The sequence below is a fragment of the Podarcis muralis genome, chromosome 5 (genome assembly GCF_964188315.1).
Source record: "Podarcis muralis chromosome 5, rPodMur119.hap1.1, whole genome shotgun sequence".
NCBI classification, from domain to species: Eukaryota; Metazoa; Chordata; class Lepidosauria; order Squamata; family Lacertidae; genus Podarcis; species Podarcis muralis.
In genome coordinates, this window is record NC_135659.1 from 14,697,275 (window position 1) to 14,715,153 (window position 17,879).

Sequence of the window (17,879 nt, forward strand, 5' to 3'; positions counted from 1 at the left end):
TTTTGTGGTCTTGGCAGCTGCTCCCAGTTACCAGTCTAGCTGCTGCATTCTGGATTAGTTGTAGTTTCTGGGTCACCTTCAAAGGTAGCCCCACATAGAGTGCATTGCAGTAACCCAAGCAAGAGATAACTAGAGTATGCACCACTCTGGTGAGACAGTCTGCGGGCAGGTAGGGTCTCAGCCTGCGTACCAGATGGAGCTGGTAAACAGCTGCCCTGGACACAGAATTAACCTGTGCCTCCATGGACAGCTGTGAGTCCAAAATGACTCCCAGGCTGCGCACCTGGTCCTTCAGGGGCACAGTTGCCCCATTCAGGACCAGGGAGTCCTCCACACCTGCCTGCCTCCTGTCCCCCAGAAACACAGACTTGCCATGGACAAATTCAACAATATTTGGAATCCATTCTTACAAATACTGTAATAGGTTAAGATCTGGTGAAGTACAATAACAACCTTGTAAAATATACAGTTTTGGGGTCCCCCCCCCCCGGTTTTCCCTTCTGCACAGGTTCTGTTTCTCTCCCCCCCCCTTCTTTTTGTTTGCATCTCACCATGTTCGGTACACATATTGTAGCCCCACTTTTTGAACTTTCAATAAAGATGTATTTTTTAAAAAAATAAAGAAAAGAATGAATTTGGGGTATTATCTACCACCTGCCCCAGGGGTTAGACTCCAGAGACTTTAACAGGGGCTACAGTAACCCCCAATCAGTGGTATTCCTCCACACTCTCCCCAAAACAATGTGACTATATGCTTCAACATGTACTTCACATTTTAAAGTTTCTCTTTTGTTTTATTTGACATAATGATCTGCTACTGCTATTCAGTGCAAATGCCTGCCAGATACATCTCTTCTCTCGGGACAGTTTGTTCGCTTAACTAAAATATTCTAAATGTGTTGACTAATAAGTCTAAATTTATTTATTTTTCATAGTCATTTTTCTTAATGGGAGTGTTTTCCAGATGGTGCTGTCTAGTCTTCTGGGATGGTTTCCAATAGATGTGGAAAATTTGCTGTCATGGGTTGTCACAGTTGGTTTTGTCTAACATGCTGCCTAATTAGTTCATCCCAATAGATTCTCACCAATATATACCGGTATATATAAGCATTTGCAGAATCACTGCAAACAGAAACAGCCATTGGGAGGGTAAGCATAACATCTCTTTTCTGTTACAGAACTTTGTTCAAAGGGTTCATACCCTTTAAGGACACCCAGGAACAAAACGTTGAGAATGTAATGGATAAATATAGACTACAATGTAAGGGTGATATCCAACCAAGTCATAAACCAAGTAGACCCATTGAAATCAATGGACTTTCAGTGGGTCTACTCTGAGTAGGATTTAGTTGGATATTCCTCTTGATTATTTTAAGCATTGTTTGGGATTGACAGATCTTTTTATGTGGAAAGATTATGCATACATTTTAAAAGATTATAATTATAGGTATATATACAGGGTAGAAATTAAATATAAATAATTAACATGTGGTTTGAAACAATAATATTTCTAAAAAACCAATAGGGCACTTAAAAATGGCATGTTACAAATTTTATTGTATAATATAGTAAATTATATTATATACTCTACTATATATGAGCTATTGAATGTGTTCATTTTGTGCATGCCCATTTTATCTTCAGAAATTGTTAAAAAGAGGGTGCATTGGATCACATGAGTTTTAGATATTATTCATTTTACAGAGCTGAGTGTGGTTGAACATAAATTACTTAACATCTTCAATCATAATATGACTTTTTAAACCTCTTTGGAATTTTTGCTTAGTGAATAGTGGTATATTAATATTTTTATAAATAAATCTACATAGAATTTATCTAGCACTTTTCTTTGGCAAAGTATGTTATAGACTCTGACTTTTTAAATCTTCTGCTACATATTATTCATGCTCAGCTGATATGAAATATATAAGCATAAATATATATGCATTTTCCTAGGTCGATGTTAAAATGGCAATTCTGTCCACACTTACTTGGGAGCAAGTCCCACTGAACTCAGTGTAGCTTACTTCTAAGTAGACATTGTACAGGATTGCCCTGTGAGCTTACAAATAACATATCACATCAAAATTATGAACAGTGTATATATCTGGATATTGGAAATATGATGATGAAAATAATAATAAACTTTTTATTTTGTTTATTTTAAGGAAAGAGGTATTCCCTGAAAATCACCATGGCATGGAATATATATCGGATCTCCCTTATTTTGCTTTCAGTGTTCCTGGCACAGCAAGTTTCTTCACAAGGTATTGTAAAATGTCAAGCAAAAGCAATATTTTTTAAAGGAGCTAATGACTCACGGCTCAACCCATAACTAATTTGAAGCAAAGTATTAAGATTTAATCGGAATAAAAGCACATTTAGGCAACCATAATGCTGGAGCTTATGATGGCCATGTGAATTTTGTCAAGAAATATGACAAATATTTTGAAAATTTTTGTCAAGAAATATGACAAATATGATCTTCGGGATAATTGTTTCTATTTTTAAGTATATACTGTACAACAAAAATTACTCAATAATTTTAAAATAGCACATATTTTTACATGTTTCTGTAATATTCATAATGTGTGCATAATACAGAAACTAAGGGTATGGTGAAGTTAAAGTTAAGAACTTTTTGAGTCCCATTAAAGAGGAAATAAATTATGACCCTTACAAAGATTTAACTTTGACTAAACTGTGTGCAGTGACCCGGGGTGTACATCAGTTTCAATCCATTACAGTCTAAGAATCTGATCTCTTCTTTTTATTTTTTGCTGTTTTTCATCCATGGTGAAGATGTCCCTAATTAAGGACAGAAATTAAGGGTTTTATGTTGTATCAGTGTGTGGCACACCTTGTGGTTTCAGTGAACTGTAAGAAGTCACTTAATGTCTATACTTCGGCTACACTCTCTGTTAGAAACCAGATCATGTCTTCTCAAATGCTTATACAGTGGTTTACTTAAACTTCAGAAAATAATTTATATGTTTCAATATTCTTCCTCTGAAATGTTATGGTCATATGTCTGTCCAATTTGTGTTGTTTGAAAAAATATGACCATTGTCTTCCGTATTGTGTACATGTTGTTTCTTGTTGTGTCTGGTTGCGACTCCTTGTCTCGAGTAATTTCATTTGGCTTGTCTACTAAATGTTTGGTCTTTGTTGGTCAAAGTGAAGGATGCCTTCGTGCAGTGAACAACTCAATAACAAGTCAATAAGTCCAACACACACACACACACACCATTTGCCTAGAATCACACACTTCATCTGATTCTGTACTAGGCCTGTACTAGCCCCAAACCGAGGCTGTTGTGATCCTAGTGAGACTTCCTATCTGGGTTTGAACATTAAATAATTGTTCAATCTGACAGAGGAACATGAAAACGTTTTGTGTCTATGGATCACACATGTCTTTTGCTTGGAACTGAAACTGTGAATCAGTGGTGTGTGGTCAGTGGACTAGGAAGACTAGGCTAGTCACCTAAATGCTAAACTAGTCCTTCTCAAAGCCCTGGAAACTTCTGCCCGGCTTAGGAAGGGAGGCACAATACTCTGATGAGTCCAAGAGCCCTCTCGCCACCTTCCCAAAGCCCTTCCGTCTTTGGGAAAGAGGCAGGAGGGCTGCAGTATCCTGTCAGAGGCCCAGCACATCCTTTCCAACGCCCAGGGCTTACAAAGGGAGGCATGATGCTCACGCACGTGACATTGCAAATGCACCTGCCTGCTCCCTGAATCACCCTCACAAGTCGGCACCTCTGGCTGTAACTGTTCCCCTATGATAAAAACTCACAACAAGCCACTGTAATGGATGATGAGCCCTTTGAGAGTTTGCTTCCTGTGGCAAATTGTGGGCGGTCCTGTTTTTATGAGTATATGGAGCCATGCTGGAGATGCCAAATGAGGGGCAGCCATTTTTTAACTGACTGTAGATGGAAGCATCATTCTTCCTTTTCGTCCAAGTCTTTTCTTGTTGATGTACCTCTAGACCACTTCCACACTATCGTAAAATCAGATCGGCATAGGAATATAGGAAGATCTTTTATACTGAGTCAGACCCTTTGTCCTTCTAGTTCTGTATTGTCCACACTTACTATCAGTGACCCCCTAGGGCAGGCACACCCAAACTTCGCCCTCCAGCTGTTTTGGGGCTACAACTCCCATCATCCCTAGCTAACAGGGCCAGTGGTCAGGGATGATGGGAATTGTAGTCCCAAAACAGCTGGAGGGCGAAGTTTGGGTGTGCCTGCCCTAGGGATTCAGACAGCCTCCCTTACTGAGCAACCTGGATTTTCTGCATGCAAAACAGATGCTCCACCACTGCCTTAACTACACTTTTTGTTGTTGCTAAAACCAGAGCAGATGTCAGCTAGTTTCACAACATGAGAAAAGTGAACATTATGCTAAGAGCATAAACACAGCCTACCTCTGATATATTGTAGGCCCTGTGTGGCAATTGGAGTTAAGCAAGAATTTGCTTAAAGCCTAATGAATGGGGTTGCTGCAACAGTGGATAGTCCACATTCTGGCCAATCCTTCCTTGGAGAAAGGGTGACTGAAGGACTCAGAACAGTGACTCTCCAAATATATGGAATAACTACCCAATTCCAATGAGATAGCAGGGTCATATTAAGCAACACTGAAATCTTTTCAGGCATCGTGAATAATGAGCATAGTGGAATGGGTTTTAGCTGAAGGGCTTGCAAAACCACAAAATTATTTTAAGGGCTGATATGATCCAGTGAATTGTGCACGTTGTCCAAGAACCAGAACCAGCTATAATACCCTTACGACAATAACAGATTTTCCCCGGTAGCATACCCTATATTATATAGTTCAGGTGCGCCAACTTGAATAAAATATTGAGGGGCCCCAGGTAAGCCCCACTCTGCATAACTGGTCACATGATGTGGCACACAGACGTCATTTGAATGGCAATGCCCATCAGATATTTTAGGGGGGCGGCGACAAAGAGACCTTGGCCCCTAGGAGTTGGCTCCTGTGATATAGCTGAAGTGATGGGAGCAAACTTTTAACGTGTTTTCTGTTACTGAACTCTGTTCTTTGGCAACACACAGTGGGCTGCAACCAATTTTAGTTCTACTTAGCATAGGCCTATTGAAATGAATGGAAATGGTTAACTTAATTTCCATTGGTCTACTCATAAAACCTAGCTGAATACTTAACCGAGGCATAGGCAAAAACGGGCCTCCAGATGTTCTGAGACTACAATTCCCATCATCCCTGACCACTGGGTCCTGCTAGCTAGGGATGATGGGAGTTGTAGTCCCAAAACATCTGGAGGGCCGAGTTTGCCTATGCCTGACTTAACCCATAATGCTTCAACTGGCTATGTAAACAATTTTTTTTTTAGGTCAAACCGTTGTTGTTTTTTAAAGAACCCATACAACCTCACAACTCTGGATATCAAATTAGCTGCTTATTTTAGTAGGGTGTTCAAGATAAAGCAAAATGTCATTGACGTCAGCACTGAACTATGTTCAGTTCATACCAACCTGCAGAATATATTAAAGCAGTTCTTAATGGAACAGATGTAGGTAAGATCTAAAGCAGCCTGGATACAAGCCCACATGAGCACAGTGGGGTTTGCCCAGCTTCTGATAGGCCACAGCTTCCCCACTTTCTCTGGCAAAAAGAAGAATTTGGTGACTATGACAGGAGCTAGGTTGAAGCTAATAATAATAATAATAATAATAATACGTCTTCTGGTCCATGGCATGCTCTGGTCCATGGGGTCACAAAGAGTCAGACACGACTAAATGACTATTTAGCAACAACAACAACAACACCTTTATTGTCAATGTACAACCTGTGAGAGCCAGTGTGGTGTAGTGGTTAAGAGTGGTAGACTCGTAATCTGGTGAACCAGGTTCGCGTCTCCGTTCCTCCACATGCAGCTGCTGGGTGACCTTGGGCCAGTCACACTTCTCTGAAGTCTCTCAGCCCCACTCACCTCACAGAGTGTTTGTTGTGGGGGAGGAAGGGAAAGGAGACTGTTAGCCGCTTTGAGACTCCTTTGGGTAGTGATAAAGCGGGATATCAAATCCAAACTCTTCTTTTTCTTCTTCTTCTTCTGTGTACAATGAAATTAACCGAGCCTCCCTCCCCTCCCCTCCCCACCCCACAAACACTCAGTCTCATTGCACTCTGTGTGCTTGTCGCACAACACACCAACCCCGAAAGTAAGTTGCACTATATTATTTTCCGTTCAGCAGCCTAACAGCCCACGGATAGAAACTGTTTTTTAGCCTGTTGGTACGACTGATTATACTTCTATATCTCCTGCCCGAGGGTAGAAGATTAAAGAGGTGCTGGCCGGGGTGTGAATCATCCCTGAGAATTTTTCTTGCTCTCCTAAGGCAACGATCCCTTGCGATGTCATCTTGGGGGCTCAGGGGACAGCCCATGATATCATGTGCTGTGTTCACCACCCTCTTTAAAGACTTTCTATCTGTGGCTGTCAAACCAATGTACCACACTGTAATACAATATGAGAGGACACTTTCTTTTGTGGAAGGTCATCAATTGTTGTTTAACATTGTTCTTTCGCAAGACCCTGAGGAAATGGAGTCTCTGTTGGGCCTTCCTAACCACCTGAGTTATACTGTTTTTCCAAGTGAGGTCTTCACTAAGGTAAACTCCCAGGAATTTAAAGGAAGAAACTCTCTCCACACAACCTGCCCTGATATACAACAGGGCTAGTTCCCCTCTCTTCCTCCGAAAGTCCAACACCATCTATATGATTCATCATATTACAATGAATATGCATATTTTTTTTAAAAAGTGGTGTGGGGAAACAACGCAACAATGCTTTGCCATTTGTTCTTTTCTAACATACGATTCTGGTCTGGCAATGTTTACAGCCATATTGTGTGATTTTTAGATATATCAAGCTGTGCAGGGAGATGTGGGGAAGGGTATTCTAGGAATCATGGCTGCCAGTGTGATAGTAGCTGCCTTCTCTACATGGAGTGCTGCCCAGATTACAAGACAAGCTGCGTTGGAGGTAAGTCTTCGACCGCAGTCATTTTTTAAAGCTCCGGTATGAATAAGCACGGGTATGTTCACTTAAGGCAGTGGTTTTCAAACTCTTTGGGGGAGCTTATTAGGGATTTTCCCAACAAGAAGATCATGAATGGTAGATGAGTTGTGCTGCAAGTAGGGATGTTAGTTTTGGTCCCACCCACCCCCCGGTTTTCTCATTTTTCTGGTATTAAGTTCTGTTCTCCCCATTAGTTTGTGTTGTGTGTGCATGTATAACAACATGAAAATTCATCAGCATTCTCCTAGTACTCTTTTGAATGCAATTTTGCCTAATAAAATGCAGTTTTTTGTGTTATTTTTACTGATGCATTTTTATGCACATTAACTACTGTACATATTACTTGGGCAAAGAACTACCTTGCAAAATTGAGAGGAGTGCAAGCCTCTTAACTTGCGCATTGTTTCAAGACTTGTGAATTAGGTAAAGGTAAAGGGACCCCTGACCATTAGGTCCAGTTGTGGCCGACTCTGGGGTTGTGGCGCTCATCTCGCTTTATTGGCCGAGGGAGCCGGCATACAGCTTCTGGGTCATGTGGCCAGCATGACTAAGCCGCTTCTGGCGAACCAGAACAATGCACGGAAACACCATTTACCTTCCTGCCAGAGCAGTACCTATTTATCTACTTGCACGTTGAGGTGCTTTCAAACTGCTAGGTGGGCAGGAGCAGGGACCGAGCAATGGGAGTTCACCCCGCTGCAGGGATTTGAGCCGCCGACCTTCTGATCGGCAAGCCCTAGGCTCTGTGGTTTAACCCACAGCGCCAACCGTGTCGCTGTGAATTAGGTAGGTTTAAATGGGAACGGATCCAAAATTCTTCCCGCCTCCATCCCTGCCTGCAAGTCAGCAAGTCTGACCTGATCTGCTGTCATATGCAGTTGCAAGAGGGTCGGGTGCATGTCAAGATGGGGAGTCCTATCAGTTTGTGTATGGTCAACATATAAGCCCAACTATGCAATGTACATGAATTCCCCAGCAAATATGCTGTGGGACTCCTTAGCAGAAGAGCAAGCTGATTTTGAAATGGGAAAAAGTTCCATAATGGTCAAAAGCAGTGACAGCTCGAGGTTTGAGGGGTTACACATAGATGGGCCTCCTCAGGAATATCCGCTGGTGTTGGCAGTGGCTGTGGCAGAGTTTAAGGGTGGCTAAGACCTGCCTTTTTAATTTTTTGCAATGGCCAGAGCAGCCAACCCAGAGGGCATTCTGGGAAATATACAGTAAATGGTTGCTTGCAGACCTAGCCACTTGACATGAGAGGAGACCCTGCGCAGACATCAGGGCTGTTGGACTCCACAGGATCCCTCTAGAATGCTAGGTGGAAGTTTGAATAACCACTGCCTTAAGATCCTTCTCTTTGGTACATGTTACTTGTTGTCTTGTGTTTTGGATGTTCCTTTTTGTGTCATCTCTTCTCTCTCTCTCTCTCTCTCTCTCTCTCTCTCTCTCTCTCTCTCTCATATTGGTGAATATTTTTCATTGTGATCTGCAAACTCAGTCCTGCCAGTTCTCCTGGCACAATTTTGAGACGTGTATGAGTAATTCCTGTGGGGGTGGTGGCAGAAACATGTAATGCCGCGTGAATAACTTCTACATGCAATTTGTTCCTGTGTGGTACTCCTCAGGGAACCAAAGTGCACTTCACAATACAACTGGTGAACAAATATTACGGATTCCCAGTCATGGGAATCATCCAAGAGGGACTCAATAGTTTCTTAAAACCATGTTGTGGAAATTGAGCTTCTTGCATTCCGAAAGCTTCATATGCATGACTTTTTAAATGTCCTGTATTTTTCGAGTACGTTATTTAGATTCCAATGCAAACAGACACATTTGGCTGAATCTTCCCCGTGCTAAGTCAACACAAGCAAACTCTCTGGTTCCTTGTTAGCTGCATTACATAGGAAGCAATTCAAATCAGTTGACGTTCCAATATATGCCATATATTTTGTGGCAGTGGGCTTTGCAGAACCAATAGCCATAGACACAATAGTCTTGTAGACATGCTCCACAACTGCTTGCCAGACAAATACAGTGGTACCTCGGGTTACATACGCTTCAGGTTACATACACTTCAGGTTACAGACTCCGCTAACCCAGAAATAGTACCTCGGGTTAAGAACTTTGCTTCAGGATGAGAACAGAAATCGTGCTCCAGAGGTGCAGTGGCAGCAGGAGGCCCCATTAGCTAAAGTGGTGCTTCAGGTTAAGAACAGTTTCAGGTTAAGAACAGACCTCCAGAACGAATTAAGTACTTAACGTGAGGTACCACTGTGGACAAAGATGTACATAATATGCTGTATTTTCCCTGTTGGTTATCTGCAAACGTCCAGCATGAAGTCAAAGAATATAAAAATATATGTATCATTCACACACTATATCTAATATACTACGGTATTAACTTTCAAATGACATGAAATCATAAACGACACGATTCTTCTGAGATTTTCTCATTAGAATAACACAGGAATAACGAGGATGGGTTAAAGGGGACCACAGCATAGATTCTAAAGGATATCCATTAGTGAATTTGAACTTGCACAGATGTTATAAATAAATTCAGAGATCCTTGATTCATGATGGCACCGACTGCTCTTTTTACATGAAAAAATCCAAGGTTGTATCCAATGAAGTCTCTTTGTTGAATATTCTTTGATCAAGTGAGGGCTTTGATCAGTGGATAGGGGAGGGAGGAGCTTCTTGTTGGCTCCGCCCCTGCAGTTCCACCATGACACCTCCCTCACTGTTCTGGAGGGTCCACCAACCCTCTGAAGCGCACAGCAGCAGGGAGGGGCAATCGGCACATACCACCTTCCACCCTGTACTGCTGGTGAAGGTCTCTGTTGGATCACAGTGCCTTCCCTAAGTGAAGGGACAGCTTTGGACACACCCTCAAATATAGGACCCAGATAGCATCTTCATTAAACAGATTTCGTTCATGCAGGTGAAGAAAACGGTACTAACATTCTTTCATCATCCTGTGTAGAACTGTCTTGCAAAGGACGTTGCTCTGAGAGTTTTGAAAGGGGGAGACCGTGCGACTGCGATGCAGATTGTGACAGATACGGCAAGTGTTGTCCAGATTACGAAGAAGCATGTTTAGTAGGTGAGTGTCGTAAGCACTTCGTTGCCTTTCAAGCTCAAGAGGCTAATCAAAGGTTCGACCTCAGGATCTATTTCCAGTGTCAATACTGCAACACAGCTCAGCTGCTAGAGCACGAGGCTCTTAATCTCAGGGCTGTGGGTTCAAGCCCCACAATGGGTAACAGATTCCTGCACTGCAGGGCAATAGCTAGATGACCCTTGTGGTCCTTTCCAACTCCACAGGTCTACGATTCTAAGATTTACTAGAACTAGAACTTCTGCTTTTAACTATATGATTGCCAGCTATCAATTTTGTTATAATGGTTATATCATCATGGGACGTGGGTGGCTCTGTCATCTAAACCACTGAGCCTCTTGGGTCTGCCGATCAGAAGGTTGGTGGTTCGAATGCCCACAACAGAGTGAGCTCCCGTTGCTCTGTCCCAGCTCTTGCCAACCTAGCAGTTCGAAAGCACACCAGTGCAAGTAGATAAATAGGTACCACTGTGGCGGGAAGGTAAATGGTGTTTCCGTGTGCTCTGGTTTCCGTCACGGTGTCCTGTTGTGCCAGAAGTGGTTTAGTCCTGCTGGCCACATGACCCAGAAAGCTGTCTGTGGAGAAACACCGGCTCCCTTGGCCTGAAAGTGAGGTGAGTGCCGCAACCCCACAGTCACCTTGACTGGACTTAACTGTCCAGGGGTCCTTCACCTTTGCAGTGGTACCTCATGTTACGCATCGTCCCCCTTACAAATGCTTCAGGTTACACGCTCCGCTAACCCGGAAGTAGATGCCCCTTGTTGCAAACTTTGCCCCGGGACAGAAGCGGAAATCGCGCTCCGGTGGCATGGCAGCAGCGGAAGGCACCATTAGCGAAAGCGCACCTCATGTTACGAGCGGTTTCCGGTTACGAACGGACCTCCGGAACCGATTAAGTTCGTAACTGGAGGTACCACTGTACCTATAATACAAGCTGGGGAATTTTCATGTGTTGGCAGGGGAGTGAGGAAATTGGCTGTCTTCTGGCCAATGCACCAGATGAAAATAACTAACCCGCAATGGGGCTGTGTACATTTTAGAACAGGCTCCATTCCCATAGCTCCTGTTATTGGACAAAGTTAATCAGCTTCTTCTGTGACACCTCATCCCAGTTACGGGTGTTATATAGACAGGGAGTTGGGTAAGCCTGAAACCCAGTGGTATTCTCAAGGGGAACAAAGGAATTTGCCTTGAGCTGAGTCAGACTATTGGTCTATCTAACTCGGTACTGTCTACACCAGCAGTGACTGACCTGTGGTTTGCCAAATGTTGTTAGATTCCAATTCCCATTAGCCCCAGTTGGGATTGCCAATGGTCAGGATTATGGGAGTTGCAGTCCAACAGCATTTGCAAGGTTGTCTACACAACAGGGACTGGCAATGTCTCTCCAGGGTTTCAGACAGAAGTCATGGAGATGCTAGGTTCTGAACATGGGATCTTCCATGTGCTTTGACACTGAGCTATAACCTTTCTCCAAGGTCGAAGCTTGCCATTGCTTCATTACAGAAGGAAGTTCAGGACACTGCTGCAATGAGGACAAAATGTACAGTCCGCTGGGTGGAACTATCCCTACAGCAAGATGCAATGTGGCTCTAGGAGCCTTTGCAATATCCTGTTCTCCTTCCACCTGCACTCGCCAGCAATAATGCTGAACATCTGAACATTCCGCCAGTTATACTATAAAACAGTAAAACTAAAAAAAACAGCGGGGAATCAAAAGTTTGTGGAGTTCCATTTATTTATTTTCAAATTATTTTTATCCTTTATATGCCACCCACACCCACATTTACTGCCTCCTGTTTAACCCAGTCTGGATTTTCAGCAGACATAACTTCATTTGACTACAGTGGAGCCATGCCAGGGCAGAATTTGGTTGTAATAAAGGGGTAATAGAGTGGCCATGCCATGGCAGAATGCTGTGGAAAAATGGCCTTGTTTGCCCCCAAGATAGTCCAGAGGGAATAAATGTTCTGTGAGTTTCCATCCATCATCAACAACAAAATCATTCGTTTAAAGTCAACTCCCAATTCCCCCCGCCTCCACCAGGACAATAAAGTCTTTTGGTGGCAGATGATACTCTCAGAACCTAGGTCTCTGTTGAACAAATGCAAAGCGTTTCGGCAACTGGTGTGTGTGTTTAGCATGACTTAAACCATTTGGCGACTGCAAATGCCCAGGCCATTGCAAAGTTTACTGCAAAGTTTACCCTGAACCTGTTGCACCAAGTTGCCAGGTCAATGAAGCACCATTTTAATTCCCTACATATGCTTTGAAGCAGGGGTCAGCAAACTTTTTCAGCAGGGGGCCGGTCCACTGTCCCTCAGACCTTGTCTCAGTCCTCCCCAAAACAAAATGGCGGCCACCTCCAAAAGAACGGGGGAAAGGATATAAAGTGATTCAAAAACAGAAAGGTCTATTTTATTTGTTGTTGTTAAGAAAAAAAAATGTTTGAAAAAGTCCCTTCTTTTCCAGACACTCTTAAGTCTTGGTTGTTATTACTTTATTTCTATTGCTGGTGTGTTGCTGTAGATCAGGGATCAGCAAACTTTTTCAGCAGGGGGCTGGTCGACTGTCCCTCAGACCTTGTGGGGGGCCAGACTATTATTTTTTTTGGGGGGGGTGAATGAATTCCTATGCCCCACAAGTAACCCAGAGATGCATTTTAAATAAAAGGACACATTCTACTCATGTAAAAACACGCTGATTTCCTGGACTGTCTGTGGGCTGGTTTGAGAAGGCAATTGGACCGGATCCGGCCCCCGGGCCTTAGTTTGCCTACCCATGCTCTGAAGCAATGCTTAAGTTGAGAATAGTGTGGCTGATTTTTAATGACAGCTCATAGATGCCTGCCCCATCCCAGGACACTTTGCTAAGGGGTCTCTTGAGATTAGAGCTAGCCTTGGAGAGTGGATATTTGGCTTGTTTCTCTGAAGGGTGAAATGTACAGAGGCAACCCCCCCCCCACCTCATGCCTTCATCTTCCTGGAGAAGGGGGAAATGGAGCATAGCTGTTTTGGATGTACGACACCAATATGTTTGTCTTTACGCACTGTTTATTTATTTTTTTAAAGGAAGGGGGCATAGTGTTATTCGCTGTTCACTGTGATTGCTGTCTGTAATGTTAGAGTAATATTAGGGGCAGGATGAAAACAAGTCCAGAGGAACACAAAACGGAAATAAACAAGAAGCAAATGTTAAGGTCTATACTAAAGCTGCCACTCATCTGCCCCACTTTGTTAAATCCACTGGCCACCTAGGAAGATCTCTGCTTCCCAGTGTTCCATTACTAATAAATAAAAAAATACTTTGTCGTGTTGATGAAACATCAGGAGGGGGATGTCTTAAGCTCATTGCACATATTCAAAATAATGTAGAAGTATCAGCCTGCAACTGAGTCTATCAAAATTAGATTGTGGGTTCTCACTTCTTTGTGGGTTTTCTCACGCCTGCTTTCCTTGAATATATATTATAATGCATATTATACCTAAAACAGTCTCATTCGGAGATTAAGGGTTGCATTCACTGTTAAGTCATATTTAGAAATAGATCCTCTGAACTTATTGGACATGACAAACAGGTTCACTGCTTTCAGTGCATATATACTGTTTGTAATATTTGTGAACTTACTTATTGATTTTTCTTTTAAAATGTAACACGGTATATACAATAACTGCCTAAATACGTCAAAATGAATATTAGGCCTCATTCTGTCTGATGCCCCTAGGGTGCAGGCTAGCTGAATGTGGATATCCAGAAGAATAACATTTACTTACTGCTTCCCCAATTGATCTGATCCTGCTTAATTTATTACCTGGGAGGATATGATTTTGGAACAGCAGCTTACAGGGGCAGAGCAGTATAAAGAACTGTGCGTAAGGCTCTTCTGCAAACATTTAATTTTAAAAATATTGGGACTTTTGGTGAGGCAGCACAGCAGAATGTGGCAAATCAGAAGTGAAGCCTGGGGAGTTAAAAATGAGACATAAGAAACCTAGTTTTTTGGAAACTAGCCTTTGCAAAAGTAACATTTTTGAAAAGAAATATAAAAAAATAATAATTGTCCAGTAGCACCTTAGAGACCAACTAAGTTTGTTCTTGATATGAGCTTTTGTGTGCATGCACACTTCTTCAGATACGAAATGCACAAACTTAGTCTCTAAGGTGCTACTGGACATTTTTTTTAAAAAAATTATATATATTTCTACTGCATCAGACCAACACAGCTACCAACTTGAATTTTTGAAAAGGTGAGTTTATTTAACAAGCCTTTTGCTTAAAACTGTGAATTGAAAATGGTAAACAACAATGCTAATTTTGGTATTAGAAGAAAAACCTGAACTGAAATTTGAGTTTTATGCCTGGTTGCAGTTCCAACTACTCCAGCACCCACCACGACCACCACGGTACCAACAACAACTACAACGACCACAACCACGCCTCTGCCAACGACCACCACGACCAAACCATCAACTACAACACCAAAGCCAAAGTCTACAACCAAACGTTCTCCCAAACTTAAGCCCAAACCCAAGCCTAAACCCAAGCCTAAACCCAAACCCAAAATGAAACCTAAACCCATCCCTCCAAAGAAGAAAAAGAAGCAAAAGAAAGTGTCGCATGAAATTATGGAAGGTATGAAAAAGTATATGGACTTCTTGGGGTTGTGTGTAGATTTATTTTTTCTCAGTTCTGTGATTCATTGCGATTTACAGTAATTGTGAGCCTTGAGAGAGATGGCAGGGTTGCAGAAAAGAAAATGGCACTCACTGAAGCTTCAATATGTTGATGAATCCTTTTACTGATTCTCCAAGCTCCATCTACCAATATTCTAAATGTCCTACCAGGTTGTGGCAAACTAATGCTGTGGTTCATATATCTGGAGCTTTTGCTACGTAAAAGGTATCTCTCTCTGTCCTGGGCTCTTAAGCTTGCCTGCATAGAGTAACCCCCCCCCCCCTCTCTGTGTGTGTGTTTTAAACCACGATCCTTTATCCATTGCCTTGCTATATAGGAATTGATCTTGATAATACTTGTGCCTTGAAAATGGAAATACTTCTTGCAGACTAGTATTGGGGGAAGGGGAATCTGGGATATTTGTCAGGTTGATTACCTATCTTTCTTTCTTCTGAGTGTTTTGTGTGTGCCCACTTTCACTTGGCCAGGACCGCCCCCCCCCCAAGAGCCTGGGCATACCCATTGGGCTCACCACCACCTTTGAACACAAAAACACCATATTCTATCAAACTGCTTTTGAAAGTCATTCAGTTTCAAAAATAGTTTGCCATGTAGCCTGGGTAGAGGCTGGAACTCTTAAGAAACCCAAGCCCAGAGTATTCCAATATGTAAACTACTCTGGGGATTTTTATACATTAATTAAACAGCAGAATAGACAATTCTAACGTAAATAAATTTTATTTATAGATTCTTACATTTCTTCTGATGTAGAACCCAATGCACTATATGCCACCTTTCTTTCTTTTTTTTTTAAAAAAATGGTTTTTCAAATTAAAATTTTACAGAGCTATATCAAACATAAATCATCAAAACAAGATTCCAATAAATCTCCTGGACTTCTATCCTCCCCTTTGTGAGTCCTATTATTATTTCCTCCCACATCCTTTATGATGATCCAAATCTTTTACATCTCCATTGTGTACAGAATTCACCCTTAGATTACAAGTGATATTCCAATCCTACTAATGATTTTAACTGTTTACAATGGTCTTTAAGATAAGTAATAAATTTCTCCACATTCCTTATTGAAATTTTGGGCTTCCCAATTTCTTTTTTAAAAAAAAAAATATTTTTTTTTATTGATTTTCCATACAGTTATACATTTTTATCCAAAATACAACAAATTGTCTCTTTTTTGAACTTCCTTCAGCATCTCTGACAATCATCCGTATTTGTAACTTAAGTTACACATTCCCTTCTTTCGTATTGCTATTATGCTTCCCTTCCCCCACTATTTCATATTAACAATACTTCTCTATTTTTACAGTGCCTCTTGAAATCCCACTAGCGTTGTGTTCACACCACATATGTTTTTCAGATAATCTACGAATTTTCCCCAGTCTTCGATGAACTTTTGGTCTTTGGTGTATCTGATTTTCCCAGTTAATTTATCCAATTCCGCATAGTCTGTCATTTTCAGTCTCTATTCTTCTATCGCCGGTATTTCCTCTTGCTTCCATTTCTGGGCCAACAAGATTCTGGCTGCCGTTACTGCATATTGGAAGAGTTTACAGTCTTTTCTTCTTATATCCTTTCCTAAGATCCCTAAAAGAAAAGCCTCCGGTTTTTTTGCAAAAGTATATCTTAACATTTTTTTCATTTCATTGTATATCTTTTCCCAAAAGCTTTTCACTTTCTTACATTCCCACCACACATGAAAGAACGTCCCTTCTTTTTCTTTACATTTCCAACATTTGTTGCAGGGCTTCCTGATTTCTGATTCTTCTGGTCGTTTTGGCCATTGCAGCATAGTCCATCAGCTTCATCTGCCATTCTTCTCTGGTTGGGACTTGATTTTCTTTCCATCTCTGGGCCCACCTTTCCTCTGTTATAGAATTGTACATACATTTCCCCTGCAGTCTCCCATATAAGTACTGACCCAGACTTTGTTAGCTTCAGCAAGATGGTGGTCGCAAGTGCCTTCAAATCATACTCTGAGATGAGTAACTAACCATGCAACCATTTGGATTGCGGTCTATCTGTAAAGTGCTATTCCACCAGTGGATTCAACAGTGCAACAATTGCCCTAATTTGTTGACTCACAAACACATACGACTTTTCCAGATTGGGAGCAGGCAAGTTTTCCGGTGCTAGCGGTCCATGCTGAAAATACACCACGAGGTTGAAGCAGACAGTTGATTTGCACGTTTTTTGTTTTTCCGCATCATTTCCAGAAACATTCAAAATCGCATCCAGCTTCTTCCATTCACAATTCAGACTTTAAAATAAGACACTTTGAAAAGGGCTTTCTCTCTCTCTCTCTCTCTCTCTCTCTCTCTCTCTCTCTCTCTCTCTTTAAATAACTTTTTTATTCAAAATTAAAACAAAACATATTATCCAGAAACATATCATCCTTATTTTCCCTTCCTTTTTTCCTCCCTCCCCCCACAGAACCCCCCAACTTCCCTCAGTTCCAGTCTTTGATTTCTCTAAGAATGCTGTTTTCTGTATGTTACACAGTTGTATAGATCCTCAAACTATTTAGCTGATTATTCTCAATAAAAAGTTTGTGAATGTTTATTCAAAACCAGCCAAGGAGTCCAGTTCACTTTGTTGCGTCTTCAGATACTTTGTAAAGGGTTCCCATTCATCTTTAAAGTCACAGTTATCCTTGTCCCGTAGCTTGTATGTCAGTTTTGCCAGTTCTGCATAGTCCATCGATTTTTCTTGCCATGATTCTTTAGTTGGGGTTGAAAAGGGCTTTCCCCAGTCTTCCAGCACCCCTCATTCTGATGAGGGCTGAAATCCGTTTGAGGCAAACTGTCAGGGTGTTGCATGCCAGCAGTGATTGGGATCAGAACCAAAAGAAGAAGAGTTTGGATCTGATATCCCACTTTATCACTACCCGAAGGAGTCTCAAAGCGGCTAACATTCTCCTTTCCCTTCCTCCCCCACAACAAACACTCTGTGAGGTGAGTGGGGCTGAGAGACTTCAGAGAAGTGTGACTAGCCCAAGGT

The 17,879-nt window shown here is 41.8% G+C and overlaps 1 protein-coding gene across 1 annotated transcript in view; it reads left to right on the forward strand.

The window, feature by feature from the left end:
- Positions 1-552: 552 nt before the first annotated feature.
- Positions 553-17,879, forward strand: part of PRG4 (proteoglycan 4) — a 41,999-nt gene continuing 24,672 nt past the window's right edge. The window contains exons 1-5 of the mRNA XM_077928108.1: positions 553-559; positions 2,169-2,267; positions 6,908-7,030; positions 10,053-10,172; positions 14,556-14,819. Coding sequence (XP_077784234.1) covers positions 553-559; positions 2,169-2,267; positions 6,908-7,030; positions 10,053-10,172; positions 14,556-14,819 — 613 coding nt within the window. The remainder of the gene's footprint in view (positions 560-2,168; positions 2,268-6,907; positions 7,031-10,052; positions 10,173-14,555; positions 14,820-17,879) is intronic.